The sequence below is a fragment of the Vicia villosa genome, linkage group LG4, assembly GCF_029867415.1.
Source record: "Vicia villosa cultivar HV-30 ecotype Madison, WI linkage group LG4, Vvil1.0, whole genome shotgun sequence".
NCBI lineage: Eukaryota > Viridiplantae > Streptophyta > Magnoliopsida > Fabales > Fabaceae > Vicia > Vicia villosa.
In genome coordinates, this window is record NC_081183.1 from 172644678 (window position 1) to 172662927 (window position 18250).

At 31.7% G+C, this 18250-nt stretch overlaps 2 protein-coding genes across 2 annotated transcripts; one reads left to right on the forward strand and one right to left on the reverse strand.

Annotated features, from left to right (window-relative positions):
• Positions 1 to 74: 74 nt before the first annotated feature.
• On the reverse strand, positions 75 to 878 carry LOC131600315 (MLP-like protein 28). The gene is made up of 2 exons (XM_058872498.1): positions 594 to 878; positions 75 to 471 (listed from the first exon to the last, which is right to left on the reverse strand). Exons 1-2 carry the CDS (start codon positions 781 to 783, stop codon positions 215 to 217), a joined length of 447 nt encoding a protein of 148 aa, XP_058728481.1. The 5' UTR covers positions 784 to 878; the 3' UTR covers positions 75 to 214.
• Positions 879 to 13202: 12324 nt separating this feature from the next.
• LOC131600316 (uncharacterized) lies at positions 13203 to 15948 on the forward strand. Its single transcript, XM_058872499.1, has 7 exons — positions 13203 to 13456; positions 13741 to 13981; positions 14099 to 14160; positions 14251 to 14329; positions 14411 to 14549; positions 15175 to 15288; positions 15477 to 15948. The coding sequence occupies exons 2-7, from the start codon at positions 13830 to 13832 to the stop codon at positions 15666 to 15668; spliced, it is 738 nt and encodes a 245-aa protein (XP_058728482.1). The 5' UTR covers positions 13203 to 13456; positions 13741 to 13829; the 3' UTR covers positions 15669 to 15948.
• The last annotated feature ends 2302 nt before the right edge of the window (positions 15949 to 18250 follow it).

Consider the following 18250-nt stretch of genomic DNA (forward strand, 5'->3'; position numbering starts at 1 on the left):
CTAATAAATCTAGTGGATCAGACAAACACACAATTCAAGTGCATCATGCATACATAAACACAAAACACAATATAAAAGATCATTCAAGTTCTTATTTTACGCTCTCCTATAATTATTGAATGATTTTAATGTGAATTTCACACCAAATCATTTAATTTGTATAGAACACTCACATATAATTTTTTTTTTTTGAGGAAATAATGTAGAATACAGATTAACCAACTTTAACTAAGTTTCCATCAAGATCTCTAACAATATTTATGATAAACTGCTGGTATTTCCTTGGAGGTAGGGTATCATCATTAATCTTCTCATATTCTATTCTCAACTTTAAAATTTGATTCTCCACTTTCACAATGGCCTTGTAGCTTTTGTACAACTCCAACACATTCCCTCCAGCAGCAACATAAGTTATAGTCTTGTTCACTTCATCCACTTCAATTCTTTCCTTGAATATCTCCTCCTTCCCTTCTGCATTAATTTTCAACACAAAAATATTGATGTATGAGTACAATATTTTTGCCGATTGCACGTCTAAATTAAGTTCGAAATCTAATCATACATAATAGTAGTGATAATAATAATTAACAAACCTATGCTAAATTTCCAAATCTTGATTGAACCAGGAGTGTTCCAATCGCCTTTGTGAATCTCAACGCCATGCACGTTTTCGCTCTGTGCTTTATTTGGAATGTGTTGGCTTTGGCTCTTGAGGAAGTTATAGAACTTTTGAGGACATGATTTGAGTTGTACCGTTGTCTCAAGGACACACAATTGAGCCATGACTTCAGAGAAACTCAAATTTACTAAAGATATACTCACTGAAAAATTCAAGCTCTTGAGTTGTGGAATACTCTCTAATCTGCTTGCTACATATTTATAGTTGTAGATAATGTTATTGGATATATACCGTCAGAAATTTAGTTTGATACTATACTACAAAAGAGAATAATTCAATGCTGCATTTTAATTTAGTTCATTGTCTAGAGAATTTGTGCATCTGTCAAAAAGAAGAAAAAAAGAATATGTACTTTGAGAATTTTACTAGTTCCACTTCAACCACTTGCAGAAGAATTTTCCATTTCAGAGCTCGCATACAAAAAAAGGTAACAGTGATCTTATATTCTCAACAACAAAAATGGCAGGCATACGTGGGTGAAGCGCACAATAGATAAAGTTAGTATTTTGATATTCAAATTAAAGTTAGGATTCACAAGAGTCCATAGACAATTATTTTGATGCATTATAAGATTAGTTTTTGAAAAGAGAGTATGTAACAACTTGTTTTTTTTTTTTTTTTAAATAAGCAACTCTTGTATTGATAGAAAAGAGCACTGGGGGTGCTCTGAAAACAAAACAACAACCAATTAACCTACAGATTCACTGACACAAAGCAGGATTATGTAACAACTTGTTGTCATGAGAAATTTGATATTTAGCCGACTAGTTATGAGATACTTGTTTGTTTGTTTGATTTATTGTTTGTTTACTTGATAATATATATAATATGTAGTGTAACTTCAACTTGTAACAATGATCCCTTTTTCACTAAGCATTATGTTAAAAAAAAAATGTTTTGGGTAGATTACCTATTATGGCGTGAATATAAGCTGAGAAATGTAATCCGCTAGACTTTGTGAATCTCATTAACATTTTGCTTGAATGGTTAACTTCTATTGCACTCCTTTATATAAGTTTTGCATGGTCATGCATGGATGTGCATTATCCTCATAGCCATGCATTCTACTTGTATGGCTCTTTCATGTTGTCATGCACACATATATATTATTCTACATACACCTATGGTATTCTACATACATCACATATTTTTTTTTTAATACTCCTACAAAATCAAGAAGGGTTATATGTCACGACTTTGAGTTAGGTCCGCAAATCTTGAAAAGTTGCAGTATCGAGGGGTTTGGTTAGTGTGTCTGCAACTTGAACACTAGGGACATGGTGAATCTTCAGTTTCTTAGCAATAACACGTTTACGAACAAAGTGGATTTTCAATTTAATGTGTTTGGTCCTAACATGGAGAATTGAGTTATAAGAGAGCATCACAGCACTTAAGTTATCATAAAAGAGTGTAGGAGACAGAAAGAAACCGACAACTCAGCTATCCGCAACAATTTAAACGTGGTGTGAGCAAGAGCATAATAATCTGTTTTGGTGTTGGAACGTACAACTATGAGTTGCTTCTTAGAGAGAACTTATTTCTATTGCGGTAAGACCCGACACTAGAAGAGAAACTGTCTAAAGTATCTAGAAGATAAGAAGAATGGAGTGGAGACTTCAACTTCATGTATTTTTGTTATAGAAATAAATTTGCCTACTTCTGCATCATGGATATTGGATACTGAATGGGGTTCTCACATTTGTACTAATCTGCAGGGGCTAAAAAGGAGTAGAGAATTGGCCAAAGGCGAAGTTGATCTACGAGTTGACAATGGAGTAAAGGATGTTGCTTTAGCCGCAGAAATTATGTATTGACTTTACCTAGTGGTTTAATATTTCAGTTAGAGAAGTGCTATTATGTATCTATAGTTTGGATGAATTTTCACTACAAGAAAAGGGCTCCCTAGCGACATATATTTGTGACGTGTTATTCACGTGGGAAGAAAAGGACTGTTCTGACGTGAATAACACGTCGGTATGTTATTTTAATCATTAATATTAACAATTACGTATTCACATGGGGGGTCAGAAAAAAATGAATTTAAAAAAAACTTGTGAAATGCTTTCCACGTCGCAAAAGATAAAACAAAATTTTTAAACTTAGAAATCTGTAAAGTCTTATGGTGGAAAAATAAAAAATTTCAAATTTTTAATTGTGATGTGGTTTTCACGTCGGAAGCCTTTAATGCTGACTTTGAATTGACATGCGCAGGCTTTGGCAGGTGAAGATAGATTGGCAATTCAAAATTTATTACCGTTGGCAGCTTGCGACGTGTCTTCCCAATCAGTAATTAGCGACGTGAATTGAATGACGCTGCCAATTAGACCGTTGGCACCTTGCGACGTGTCTTCCCAATCAGTAATTAGCGACGTGAATTGAATGACGCTGCCAATTGGACCGTTGGCAGCTTGCGACGTGTCCACCACGTCAGTATGTACCGTCTATTTTATCACGTCGCTAAATATTCAATATATTCTGCATAACAGACGCTTCCCCCTTCTTCATTTTCTCTTCCTCTCTTCCTCATTTCTCATTCTTCCTCTCTTCTCTCACACTGTATTTCTCTCTTCCTCTTCTCATTCTCTTCCTCTTCTCATTCCATTCTCACACCATTTTTGAAGGTATTGATTTATTTAGTTTATTTATATTTTATATTTTATATTTAGTTTATTTATAATTTGTATTGATTTATAATTCTAACTTATTTTAATTTTTTTATTCAAGATTTTGAAGATTGGAGGAGATATTATAAGAATTGGACTTGAAGATTGGAGGAGATTAGAAGATTGAGGTATTTTTATAATTTTAAATCTGATATTTTGAAGTATATTTTTGTGTTATATTTGTGTTAATAGATAAATATTATATTTTTTCTGTAATATTTGGATATATTAATTAGATTATTGAATATTATTAGGTTAATGTAGTATGTAATATTTGTGATAATTGTATGTTTTTTCTGGAATTTTTGTGATATATTAATGTAGTATGTAATATTTGTGATAATAGATAAATTGTATGTTTTTTATAGAATTTTTGTGATATAAATTGTAGGTTATGTAGTAATTTATGGTAAATAGATATATTTATGTTTTTAATAAAACATATTATGTTTTTTATTAAAACAAATTTTGTTTAATAGAGATAATTTTTTTGTTTATGGTAATATATATATTTTTAATCGAAATATAATTTAGTAAAAAAGAATATAATTTAGTAAATCGAAATATATTTTGAAATTTATAATATTTAGATATGTTATATTTTTTGTAAATAGATATAATATTATTAAACATAATTTATATATGTAATTTTTATATGTTATTAAACATGATTTATATATGTAAGTAATGATATCTAATTAAACATAATTTATATATGTAAATTATATAGACAACATTTATATTATACAATTTTTTTTTAAAGTTTAATATTTATTATTTAATGAAAAATAGAAGTTTAATATGTATTGGAAAATATAATATATTTTAAAATGGTAAAAAGAAATTTTAATATGTATATAGTATGTTATTATGTTAAAAAATGGTAAAAAAAAATATAATATTATATTAATATATATTGGAAAATAGAATATTTTTTAAAATTGTAAAAATAAAATTTATTATATATTTGTATATGTTAAAAAGGTAAAAAGAAAATTTAATATGTATATAGTATGTTATTATGTTAAGGTAAAAAAAATGTAATATTATATATATAGACAAAAGTTTTATTATATTAGGGTATAAAGACATTTTATATTATATATATTTTTTTTACATTTTATTCATATTTATATTTTTATGTAAGTTATTAAAAACATAATTTATACATTCTATTTTTTTAAAAGAATAAAGTTTATATATTATGTGAGAATATTCTTGTTATATGTTATAGATTTTGTATAATAGTTAATATATATATATATATATATATATATATATATATATATATATATATATATATATATATATATATATATATATATATATATATATATATATATATATATATATATATATATGAGAATATGTTATATATTATGTGAGAATATGTTAAATAAAAAAGTTATATATATAGTTTACATAAATGTTATAGATTAATTAGTGTAATGATTGTACAAATATGTAGTATGGAATATTATCTATACTATCGTAGTTGGATGTACGATAGATTGGAACCAGGAAGACGTGCACTTAAACCAAATTTCGTAGAAGGAGTTGATGGGTTTATCAAGTGGGCATTTGTTCAGGAATGTTGTCGAAGTGAAGGGGGGGTTAGGTGTCCTTGTCTTAAATGTGAATGTAGACGTATAATTAGTGATCCAGAGGAAGTAACACGTCATTTGCATAGAAGGGGTTTTATTAAAAATTATTGGGTGTGGACGTCTAACGGTGAAAATTTGCCGATGAACGTGCCAGAGACTAGTATTACTCATGCTTCAAGCAGTAGACCGACTATGGAATATGAGGAAAACTTTAATATGATCGGTGAGATGGTTGAGGATGCTTTTGGCGTGAACGTGACCTATGATCAACCTGAAGATTTTGATGTGGAAGAGTTGCCAAATGAGGAAGCGCAGAGATTTTATCAGTTGTTGAATGAGATGAATATACCGTTGTTTGAGGGGTTGTCAGATTCAAAATTATCAATGTGTGTGAGATTATTGGCTGCTAAGGAAAATTGGAATGTTCCAGATTAGTGTTTGGAATTTTTCGCAAAAATGATGTTGGACTCAACTCCTATGAAAGACAACTTACCTACAACATTTAAAGATGCAAAGAAGTTGGTGTCGAAGTTGGGTTTAAATGTAAGAAAAATTGATTGTTGCACTAATTGTTGCATGTTGTTTTATGACAATGAGTTTGGTACTAATGATGGATTGTTGGAGGAATGTAAGTTTTGTGAGAGTCCAAGATATCAAATTCAAAGTAAAGCTGTTGACCGTAAGCAAACACGTGTCGCAGTGAAGTCCATGTTTTATCTTCCGATCATACCAAGGTTAAAAAGAATGTTTGCTTCAATGCATAGTGCAAGTCAGATGACATGGCATCATACAAACAAAACAAGTCCGGGCACTATGCGACATTCATCTGATGGCGAGGCTTGGAAGCACTTTGATCGAATACATCCTGATTTTGCCGCTGAACCTAGAAATGTCAGGCTTGGATTATGCTCTGATGGATTTACTCCATATGTCCAAGGGTCGGGAACCGCATATTCTTGTTGGCCAGTTATTGTAACCCCTTACAACCTCCCTCCTGAGATGTGCATGACAAAACCGTATATGTTTCTGACATGTATCATTCCAGGACCGTCGAGTCCAAAAGTTGGAATTGATGTGTACTTACAACCTCTAATTGCTGCCAATTGCGTTTGGTTCTCTACCAAAACATGTGCTTAATCCACTGACTGAAATTAGTCAATTTTTTAGAGATATTTGTGCCTCAACTTTAAGAGTGTATGATATCATTAAGTTGGACCAAAATATTCCAATCATTCTCTGTAAGTTGGAACAAATATTTCCTCCTGGATTTTTTGACTCCATGGAACATCTACCTGTGCATCTTGCATAAGAAGCTTATCTTGGAGGACCTGTTCATTATAGGTGGACGTATCCATTTGAAAGGTTTATGGGTGATTCTAAGAGATCCGTGAAAAATAAAGCTAGAGTTGAAGGATCCATATGTTCGCATTACTTGCATCGGGAGACATCACATTTTTGCAGTCACTATTTCAACAACTTGATGTTAACCCCAAGAATCATAAGGAATCCCGTAAATGTTAACGAAAGAAGCCAATTCACCTTATCAGTCTTTGGGCTTCCAGGTCGTCCATCTGGAAAGAAAGGTGTTCATTGGTTGACCCAACAAGAAATGCAATCCGCACATGTTCATGTGTTGATCAACTGCGTCGAAGTTAAACCGTATCTTGAGTAAGTATACCCAACTATTATTTTATCTATAGTGTGTAAATATTATTACCTTGAAACTTATAGTGTGTTTTTTTATAGGGAATTTAACAATGTCTATTTTCAAAGCACCGGTGTACAACCAACATCCGGTGTCATTCATGCACAATTTCCATCTTGGTTTAAGGATAGATTGTCATGCATTGTTACACCGACACCAGAAATACTCCATTTGAGAAATTTGTGTGAAGGCCCTATTCTAAGCGCAAACGAATGGCACACATACTTCGTGAACGAATATAAATTTCACACTGAGACTTGGACTGAAGGGAAAAAAACAAAAAACAGTGGTGTATTCGTAAAAGGAGTTACAGATGGGGGTGAAGATGATTTCTATGGCTTTGTTAAACATATCTACGAGTTGGTATACAATTACTTGGACTCGGAGAATAAAGTTGTCTTGTTTTACTGCGAATGGTATGATCCAACTAGAGGCACAAAAATAGACACGACATATGGTACTGTTGAGATTCAAATGGAGCGAAGGTACAAAGAGTACGACCCTTTCATAATGTCACATCTTGTTAGGCAAGTTTATTATGTTCCTTATCCTTCATTTGTGCCACATAAGCGAGGGTTATGTGTTGTTATAAAAACAAAACCAATAGGCCATATTGAAACTGACAATCTAGTGGAAGATCTTGCTTACCAAATTGATGAAGTTGGACCAATTAATGATGTCATTGCAGTTGAGAAAATTACCAATTTGTCTGATATAACAAATGAGGGGTATGGAGTTGATGCTTCTATATTGTTGGTTGAAGATAATGTGAATGAAGAGCACGAAGGCGTTGAGTCTGAGGATAGTATCACATCAAATGATGATAATGATATGTATGAAGAGCCTGTAGATTTAGAATAATAAATGTATTTATAAGAGAATGTGTTTTTTGTAATTTTACTTAATGAACCATCTATTGAATGTGTTAATGAATGTATATGAGAAACATGTTTGAATATATTTGTGTGAATGTATATATTTTATTAATTGTGTATTCTCAATAAATAGGTAAAATGTCATCCCGATCTGAGAAGGGTAAGGGTCAGAAGACCCGACGCCCAAGGATAGTACTATGCCAGTCTCCTCAGACAGCAGTGTGCCCCCCCCCCCCCCCACAAAGTCAGTTAGATTACATGTCCAAGGCCAGTACCCAACCTCTTACGTCATTACTCTCCTCTCAGGGGAGGCCTATGTCTGGGTCACCATCTTTTATTCGCCCACTTGTGGACTTTAGTTGTCCGTTTCAGCAGACTGCAGGACCTAGTTTTTCATCATACCAGCAGACTGGAGGATATAGTTTTCCACCTAACACACAGGTGCCCCCAGGATTCCAGCAGACTGGAGGATATAGCTTTCCACCTAACACAGAGGTGCCCCCAGGATTCCAGCAGACTGGAGGATCCCACACTCCATATCCCACACAGGTGCCCTTATCCTTCCAGTAGACACACGTGCCCCCACGCTTCCAGCAGACTGGGGGATCCCACACCCCGCATCCCACTCATATACCTGCACGTGAGGATGATCATGTGGAGCCGGGTGGGGATGATACTGCGCGAGATGAAGATGATGTGCAGTCTGATGGTGACGATGTTCAGGGGGAGGATGATCCGAGGGAGATTCATATCATTGACGGTAGATATTATATTTGGCCCGCTGGAAATTCGTAAGTATCTTATATATTAAATTTTTATTAAGTTTACATTTCCTTTTTTTAATATAAATTTATATTTAATGCATGCTAATTAACATAATTGTTGTTTAGGTTTGGGCCGAGTCGGGCTGCTGCCAGGTGTGTGTACTATGTGATTCAGCAAATGTATAAAGAAGCATGGACGAGTTTTGGAGATGTTTCAAATAAAAATGCTTGGTTTAATTGTTTTAAGGTATAATTAATATATTTTTTCGAGTCATTGTTTTTTTAAAATTTTTTTACTATAGTTTTCTAACAGTTTATTTTAATGTTTTCAGGAAAAGTGTACTTGGGATCCAATGAGCGAGAAACTTGTTAAAAAAATTATTTCAGCAGAACATCAAAAAGACTTTTTGACACGTTGCAAAATATTAGAAAGCGTTGGGAACGTGATGGTAGTCGTCCTGGGTGGCTGGGCCAAGAAGTTCTTGAGAAACTTATTGCATATTGGAATTCAAAGGAATTTAAAGCTAAATATGAAAATGCAAAAAAATGAGGGCATCTGAAAAAGGAGGTCACCTTAATGCAGTTGGAAGTATAAGCACTTACGAACATTCTCGACGCATGGTAATTATTGCCACTTTTTAAAGTTATGTTTTGAATAATTATTTGTTTTTAATTAAAGTTAATTTTATTTTTTAGGCTAAAAGGTTGGGGAGACAATCACTCATGATCGAGTTGGTTAAAGAAACTAGGACAAAAAAATCGGGTGATTTGGTTGACGAGCGTACTCGAAAATATTTGGTAAGTTATTCAATTTTTATTATTATTTTTTTATATTTAATGACAATTTTGTGATGTTATTTTCACGTGGCAATTAAAAAGTTCCGGCGTGATTTTCATGTGGCAACTCTGATGTTGTGTCATGTAAATCACGTGGCAACTAATTTTCAATTTATTATTTAATATAATATAATTTAAGTTATATATACATAATTTTAATTCTATTTTATGTGTAGGAGGATTATCAAACAAGGCTTGTAGAATTTTTGGTCGCTAATCCCAAATATTCTCCTAGAGAAGGAGAGCCGCTTCATCCAGATGTTGATTTTTATATTTGGAATGAAGTCATTGGCGGAAAAGGGCCTAATGGATGTTTTTTTGGTGCTGGAAATTTGTCGGGAAGCTTGAGAAGTGGAGATAGAAATTTATTTCAAAGAGTTAGAGATGGGGAAGGATCGTCACGTCAAACACAATTGGCACTGCAAGTAATGGAAACAATAAGACAGTTGGCTCTAACTGAGGCGAGACACGAGTTAGCGCAACGTGAGGCGGAGCTAAAGGCCCAAATGGATGAACGTGAGGTGGCGCTAAAAGCACAAGTGGAGGGGCAACAACGGCAAATAGAGGCAATGGCGAAGATGTAAGCAGAAATGCAACAACAGTAAATAGAGGCAATGACGAAGATGCAAGTAGAGATGCAACAACAAATGCGGTTATTTATGCAGTTTCAACAAAGTGGTGGTCAACCGTCTAGAGAAAATGTGGGGGTAGCTGACACTGAGCAAGAGAATGATGATGATTTCAACCTTGATAATTATCCCGATCCAGATGATGATTTTTTAGGATGAATTTTATTTTTATTTTAATTTGAAATTGTATGGGATAACAAAATTTTACTTATTATATGTTAGTATTTTGGATATTATATTATAAATTTAATATATTTTAGTAGTTTAATATATTTTTGTATTTAGTTTATTATTATTATTAATTTAACTAAATAAATATTTTTATTAATATTTATTAATTTCCAACAAATAATATTAATAATATAACTTTTTTTATAATAATAAAAATCAGATTTTTTTTTTTTAAAAACATTTTAATGTTTGTGGCGTGTTTTACATATCACTGATTTGTGACATGTAAATCACGTCGCAACTTTCAAATTTAATTTCAAAATTAGCGACGTGTTTTACATGTCACAAATCAGTGACATGTAAAACACGCCACAACCATTCTTCGTGTCCTGTGTCATACTACTTTTTGCAGTCCTTGTCTGTCCCAATTGCAGATGGAGGCTTGGTAATTGTGCAACATTAGCGACGTGCTTTCCATGTCACAAAGTTGTGACGTGATAAACACAACACAATAAAGTTCCCACGCACTCCCAGGCGATGTATATGACCATGTCGCTAATCTTTTTTCTGATGTGATTTTCCATGTTGTGTCATGGAATTCACGTCGCTACAGACGTGATTTTTTGTACTGTTTATTTTTTGTTTCTTGTTTGGATAAGTTTGGTTTTTTCATTCATAATAAAGAACAATTGTTGCTCTACTTATTTGAATGATATATTATATGCTACTACACAAATGACAATGAATTATATGTCCATGATCTTGAAATGCCAATTTATATAACACTAATACTAAAAGGATGAAACTTAACGAGTTAAATCCAACTTACATTTGGTATTGTCGTTTAGACCACATAAATGAGAAACGCATTTCCAAACTCCATAGATATGACTCTTTGACTCTCTTGATTATGAATCATATAAAACATACAAATTTTGTTAATTAGAAAAATGACAAAGTCCCCATTCACAGGAAAATGTGAAAAGGCTAATGATCTTTTGGCCCTCATACATACTGATGTATGTGGACCACTAAACACACCAGTCAGAGGAGGTTTTCAGTATTCCATTGCATTTACTGATGATTATTGTAGATATGGTTATGTTTATTTAATGAAACACAAATCTGAAACCTTTGAAAAGTTCAAGGAGTTTAAAAATGAAGTACAAAATCAACTAGGCAAGAATATTAAAACCCTTCGATCGTATCAAGGTGGTGAATATTTAACCTTAGAGTTTGATGACCATCTAAAAGAGTGGGGGATTCTATCCCAACTAAATCCTCTTGGAACACCATAATAGAATGGTGTATTTGAGAGAAGAAACCTAACCTTACTTGACATGGTTCAATCCATGATGAGTACCGTTGATCTTCCAAACTCCTTTCGGGGACATGCTTTATTGACAATAGCTCACACACTTAACCTTGTTCCATCCAAAAATGAGAAGATGTCATATGAGATATAGAGTGGTAAGAAACCACATATGTGTTACATGAAGATTTGAAATTGCGAAGTTTATGTGAAACAATAAATTTTAACTAAGCTTGAGCCAAAATCTAACAAGTGCTTATTCGTGGGGTATCTTAAAGAAACAAAAGGGTATTACTTCTGCAATCCTTATGAGGGCAATGTGTTTATCTCTTAAAATGAGGGTAAGGTGGTGAATATTTAAGCGTAGAGTTTGATGACCATCTAAAAGAATGGGTGGCTAAAATGTGTTTCGAAACCAAATGCGGTGGTACAATTATTTGGATCATGGCGCACTAAAAATCAAATATATTTAATACACATTAGACACGAACACAATAGGAATGCAATAATCAACTAAATATAAGAATTATTCACCATGAGATGTCATCATACCTTTGCATCAATCAAAACCATTTTCAAATGCTCTTTATTAGAGGCACTTGTGACAGACTACAAATGTTTACACCTCACAACAATCTTCTACGAATCTTTGAAGTTGCTTGTATCCCTAACATCTTCAATTGATTGTGCCATTAGCTTGGTATGTAAAGCTGAAACGACAACAAAGATAGAAAAACGTTAAACAAATTTCAATTACTCTTATTTATTGTGTTTTGATCCATTTAACTAATCAACTATCTAATATTAATAAGGTTATTTTAGTAAATATCATTTATTTTATCATTGAAATCAACATAATTAATTACTATCTTAAAAAGTGTGAAAAATTCAAAGAAGACGTCTATCGTGAGACACGGAGGGAGTAAATAGATATTAGATTCCAGAGTATATTCTTTTGATAAATAGATTTATTAGATTAAATGAATGAACATTTTGGTTAATAAAATTTGATGGATTTTATATTGATAAATGATATCTTTACACCAATTCATAGACATGTAGGTTACACCCAATACACTGTTCACTAATACGTGAACAATATATTTTTTTATTTTAACTTTTTTATTTATTTTTATTTTAAAATTACGTTGGTTAATGAAATATCAAAACTTTGGTTAATATAGTTTAGAGTTTGGTAGATATATATTCTGACATAAAAAATAGTTATAAGTTATAAAGTAAAGTTGATTAATTGAGTGTTATAAATTGGTTAATATACTTTATAGTTCAATTATCGAGTGTTCTGATATCAAATATTAAATCTTACGTAGTAAATCAATTTTGGTTAATATTATGTATAAAGTTGGTTAATATTGTTCATAATTTGGTTAATGAGTTCTCAAACATAAAATAAATAATTAAATAATAAAATAAAGTAGGTTAATGAAGTCTAAAAGTTGTTAATACATTTATAATTTAGTGTCAGAATATAGTTAATAATATGTATTTTATTAGTTAATGTAGTAGTGAAAGTGATTAATAAATTATAAGTAAAAATAAGTGGTTAATGACGTACACTTTTGTGGTTAATATAGTTGTGAAGTTGGTTAATGACGCAACTTTATATTTGTGTTATAAAAGTAAATTTTAAAATTCTTTTTTTTTAAAAAGTAAACAATTTTTAAAAATAATATTATTTTAATAAAAAAACACTATATTTACCATGAATTATATATATAGTGTATGTATTTGATGTAAGAAAGAGTGTAAGAATATATTTTGTATGAATATCCAATTGTCACCTTTAACCGCAAGTACCCCCAACAAAAAAATATCAGTTCCATTTTCCACTTTTAAAATATCTAAACACAACCAAAATTTACAATCTTATCACAGAAACGGTGATTCACTTGGTGTAAGTAATTGACCCTTGTTGTAGTACTTAGAAGAAGAAGAAAAAATAAAGAATTGCTAGTCCCATAGCTGTTAATGATTGGTGCGTCAAATATGAGTCATCCCAAAAAACCCGAATATGCGTCTTTCTATACAGGAAGATTCTCGACTTAACAAAGCATCTTCCCCTCTCTTATTCTATTCCCTTTTCCCCTTTTTTGTTTTTTTATTCTAAAAATTTTCATTCAAAAACCGCTTCTTCGTAATTTCTCCTTGCATTTTACCACTACGAATACTTCTCAACATTAATTAATTCTCCATCAGGTTCTCTCTCTACACACTCCAACGAATTAGAATCATATTTTTAATTTTGCGTCACTTCAGATTTTTATCATTGTTTATTCTGATTTGATTATGCTGAAGATTAAGCTTGGTAGTTGGTACATTAATTGGATAGCATATGTGTGGTATTTAGGTGCATTATGATTTGATTATTGTTTTCTTGCAGTTACTTGTGATTATGCTAATTTTTATACGGTTAGAACTTAAAACTACATACATGCTTTAGATTTTGTTATGAATTAATTAAGGTATTCTATTTTTATCAGAATTATTGGGTATTATACTCTACAGCACTCTCCAACCAAGTGTTTGTGCCAGCAAGAAATTGCTGGCACACAACACAAATTGAATTGCCATGAGTCACAGTAGAGCCCTTGAAGGTGTCCATGGAGTCCAAGTGGTGCCTCATTCACCGTTTTCTCTGACGGAAACTAATCAAAGTCGGGATCTTCATCCATCATCTGGTGGTACTTCAACTACCAGAGAAAATCAGTTGATGATAATGCAGTGAGTGAAATTTATATATTCGTCAAAACGGCGTATAACTTTTAATTTATTGTTATTTTTTGCGATTGTAAATTTATGAAATTGTGTATGCTAACTGACTTCGAATATGTTGTGTAGACGGGCATGGCAACAAAGACCAGCATGCTTGAGACCTATCCACTGCAGTATTAGTTGTCATGGTAACGTTAAGAAAATTTCTTTCCGTTAATGTTGCTCTTGTTTTACTTCGAATAATCTAATCGTGATATACTGTTATGTCCACTTATCAGGTGATCAGCATGTTGCTGAAACAATTGCTAATGTGCTCACTTCGATTCCTTTTATAGCTCTTGGAATGACTGCTCCCAGGTAATATTTTTCTCCGAGCATCTTGAATTCCTTTGGCTAGAAAGACGCCGTAGTTGTCTTATGAGAATTTTTGCAATGTAGGAAGAATTTCAGTTCTAAAATGTATGCCAATTCGTTAATTGGAGTTGGAGTGGCCTCAAGTATGTACCATTGCTCAAGAGGAAAATTGAGGAAATTTATGAGATGGGTTGATTACACAATGATAGCTACAACAACTGTTGTAAGTAGCATATTCATAGATAGTCGTAAATAACTAAAGGCTTATTCAATGATATGCAGAATCTCATATATCTGTTATATTCTAAACTTCGAGTATAATCCATGTTTTTGTAAAATGTATCGATGGATAGAACATTATGACGAAAGTTGATTTATGTAGCCGACTCCACTTAGTGGGATAAGGCTTGGTTGTTGTTATTGTTTGTGTCGGTGCAACCAATCTATCCGGCTTTGTTAGGAGAACCATGAGACTTTAGGTTTTTTCTGTCTTGAATTGTTCTAAGCAGAAGATGCCTTGTTAGTTTTTACATAAACTCAATGGTTTTGTATCCCACCTTTCATCTTTCATATTTAAATTTTGCAATTCATATAATTGATTTTGCAATTCATATAGTTGACTGGTCAGGAAGTTATTTCGTAGTCCTTTATTTTCCGGTTAAGTAAACATATTGAACTTTGGCCTGCCTGCGTTTTCTTCTGATTGCAACTCCGTCCCCTCCAATAACGTAATATGAAATGTTCCCTACATTACAAGTTTTTTATTTTCTTTATTGCCTAAAATGTTACTATTTTAGACTGCGAGTAAATCACTTTGATACCGTCTTTTCTATAAAATCATACTGCAGTGTCTGTCAAGGGCCCTCAGAAACGAGAACCCAAAGTTGCTGATGGCGGCATCTGCAGCCTTTCTTCCCGTTAATCCATTAATGGTTTCAGTTATTCATACTGGGATGATGGAGGTAAATCGCTTGAAAATTCAAATATTTACAAATGGCAATTTAGTGTCTTTTGCTTTAATAGATAATCATGCTGCTCCATTGAGGGAGTAATAGTTGCAGAAACAAGAACCCGACAAATATGCACAAGCATACGTTTATACTAAACATTTTATAATCATGTTATTCTTGTCTAAATGTTGTTTATTCAGGTAGCATTTGCTAAAAGGGCATTGAAAGATCCCGACTTGAGAATGGCTCACACAGTGCACAAAATGTCATCATTAATGGGCGGTATACTTTTTATAGCCGATGATTTATTCCCTAAAACTCCATACCTTCATGCTGCATGGCATCTTGCTGCTGCTGTTGGTGTAGGCACCTGCAATAAGCTTCTTGAGTAGATTTGCATACTCTGATCAAAATATGGAAGCATCCATTCTGTGCAGAGTATGAATAGCATCATCTACATAATTCGCCGGATTTACATTGTAATCAGCAATGGTTATTATTATAAAGTAGTTCATTATCCTTATAGATCATGTTTATATTGTATTGTAGCTGGGCTTAAATCAGATTAGTTTGCCCAATTTATTTTACCTTATTAAGTTGTTGTTGGAAACTTGGATGTTCATTGTTAGTAAAATTTATTAGAGGAAGGGATTTGTCAGAAAAAATATTGCTGTTATTAACTTATTATTGTTGCTCAATTATAAAACAGTATGCATTATAATTTTTATCTTAATGTATATTGTTTGTTTCTATGGATACTTCAGTTTTTCTTTTCAAGAGAATTTGATTTTGGTTAGTGTCTAAATATATTGTATGATGCATTTTATTTTGGTGGTGTATATACTTGACTAATTTATAAGTGAACAATTTTAGACAAAATAAATACAGCTATTGATACTCATTTTTTAATCAGATTTGGTATCTTGACACTCACTATTAGTATTACACCTACGCCTTATATATTATTTTCAAATATCGGTTTTTATGTAATTCAGTTAAAAAGTAAGTGCAATTTAGTTATTTCGATTTGAGTGCTAGCTTAATCTAAAAGAAAACTTCTCTTACATTTTCAAGTTCGTACCTCTTTTCTCTCTCATCGACGACACAAGCTTTCTCTCATCAAATAGAGTCGTGATGCCTCTTCCTCTCTCAACATACAAATTTGTGGCACCCCTTCTTCTCTCAACTGCCAAAGATGCGACGCTTTTCTCAAGAAGGACGCAGATTTTGTGATGATTGACATAAGTGATGATGGAAAGAAAATGAGATGTACCATGTTATGCACTTCAAGTTTTATCCAAAATGCTTAAGTTGAAAACTTGACCTTTAGGCCATTTTCATGTCACAAAGCACAAATAATGCACATAACACAATAGTTCTAGAATGACTTTTTGGTGTGAACTTCTAAAAATGATTAAATAGAACGTGTGTGAGACATCAAAGATAGGTAAACCAAATAATTAGAAAAATAATGAGAAATTGGTAATATGCTGAAAATGTCATAAATTTAATTTTGTTGGAATTTTTATTTCAAATGGTATCTAACTAGAGGCATTGGCTAATATGCATAAGGATTTTCCTTATGCACCATGCATAAGTCAATCTAAGCCATTGAATCATATTTTTAATCCAATATTGAGTATTGAGTATTGAGTACTGAGTATTGAGTATTGATTATTGAGTAGTGAGTATTGAGTATTGAGTAATAATTATAATTTGATCTAATGATCCAATGGTCAATAATACTCTATGCACGGTGCATAGATTTTTATCTATGCACCGTAACTGCACCCCTAGCTAGATAGCTTACAAAGAAGTTCAAAGAAAAAAGAGATCTCGTATTGAAGTAGGATCGAGATCTTGAGGCCCAAGATTTTGACTCCAAAGCAACATTCTCTTACCCAAGATTTAGACTCCAAACCAAATTTCATTAAGAGAAATTTCCAACGATTAAGGACCGCAAGATTAGAGAATCTCTTAATTAATAATATATAATATAAAATTAAACCAAATTTTAAAATTATTTAGTTTTTGTCTTAATTAAAGAATCTCTTAAGTATATAGTTAATAAATAATATAATAATATAATATTTCTTCTGGTCTTTATTATAAGAGAAAGTTCACTTTTTAGATTGACTAGATTACCGACCCGTGCTTCGCACGGGTATATTAGAAATAATTTTTTACAATAATTGATATTTATTTGTTATTTGCATATAAAATTATTTTGTAGGTCATATAGTCTATATATGCAATTATACTTTTAATTATTTAATGTGAAAGTTAATAAATTAAAAAATAAAATTTTATGATAATTTAAAATGTATAAATTTGAAGAAATAAAAATTAAGTAACTAAATAATATTATTAAATATTTTTTTTAAACTACATTTGATGTTGTATCTATATCTTCACATTCATCATTAGTCCCCAATATCTTCAATTTTTTTTAAAGTAACCATTGATAGACAATATATAGTTGTCCATGAGCGAACATTGGTTGTGGTAGATATACTCCAATATGTTTGAGTGACTGCCCTTACTTTTATTGATAGTCATTGCAAATAAAACAACTAAAGGAAATTGGTGCAGTTAGAATTTGAAAGGGATTCTTTTATCAGAAGGTGTCAATGATAAACTTGCGATATAATTTTTTTTACCAATATTGCTTCCCAAAATAACCTTTGCTTCAGCCGCGTATTTTCCCATTTTTTATAATTAACTGTGTTACATTACACAAACCTAAAGACATGTCAATATTTCTCTATAACATTACTCGTACTATGATTGTGTCAATATTTCCCATTATTATTATTATTTAAATTATTTACATTTTAAAAACCTAAAAGATTTTATCTGAGTTTCTATTTGATTAATTTATAAAGAAAATCCAAATAATTGTGATTAATTTTATTTTATCATTGGTGATAAATTGAAATAAAGAAAATTTTATAAGTGTATGATTGGAAATAAA

Coding starts and splice junctions, on each gene's coding strand:
- LOC131600315 (XM_058872498.1), bottom strand. CDS start 783: ATGGCTCAATTGTGTGTCCTTGAGACAACGGTACAACTCAAATCATGT. Junction 472..593: donor GATTTGGAAATTTAGCATAG/GTTTGTTAATTA, acceptor AAATTAATGCAG/AAGGGAAGGAGGAGATATTC.
- LOC131600316 (XM_058872499.1), top strand. CDS start 13,830: ATGAGTCACAGTAGAGCCCTTGAAGGTGTCCATGGAGTCCAAGTGGTG. Junction 14,330..14,410: donor CTTGGAATGACTGCTCCCAG/GTAATATTTTTC, acceptor TTTGCAATGTAG/GAAGAATTTCAGTTCTAAAA. Junction 15,289..15,476: donor TTCATACTGGGATGATGGAG/GTAAATCGCTTG, acceptor TTGTTTATTCAG/GTAGCATTTGCTAAAAGGGC.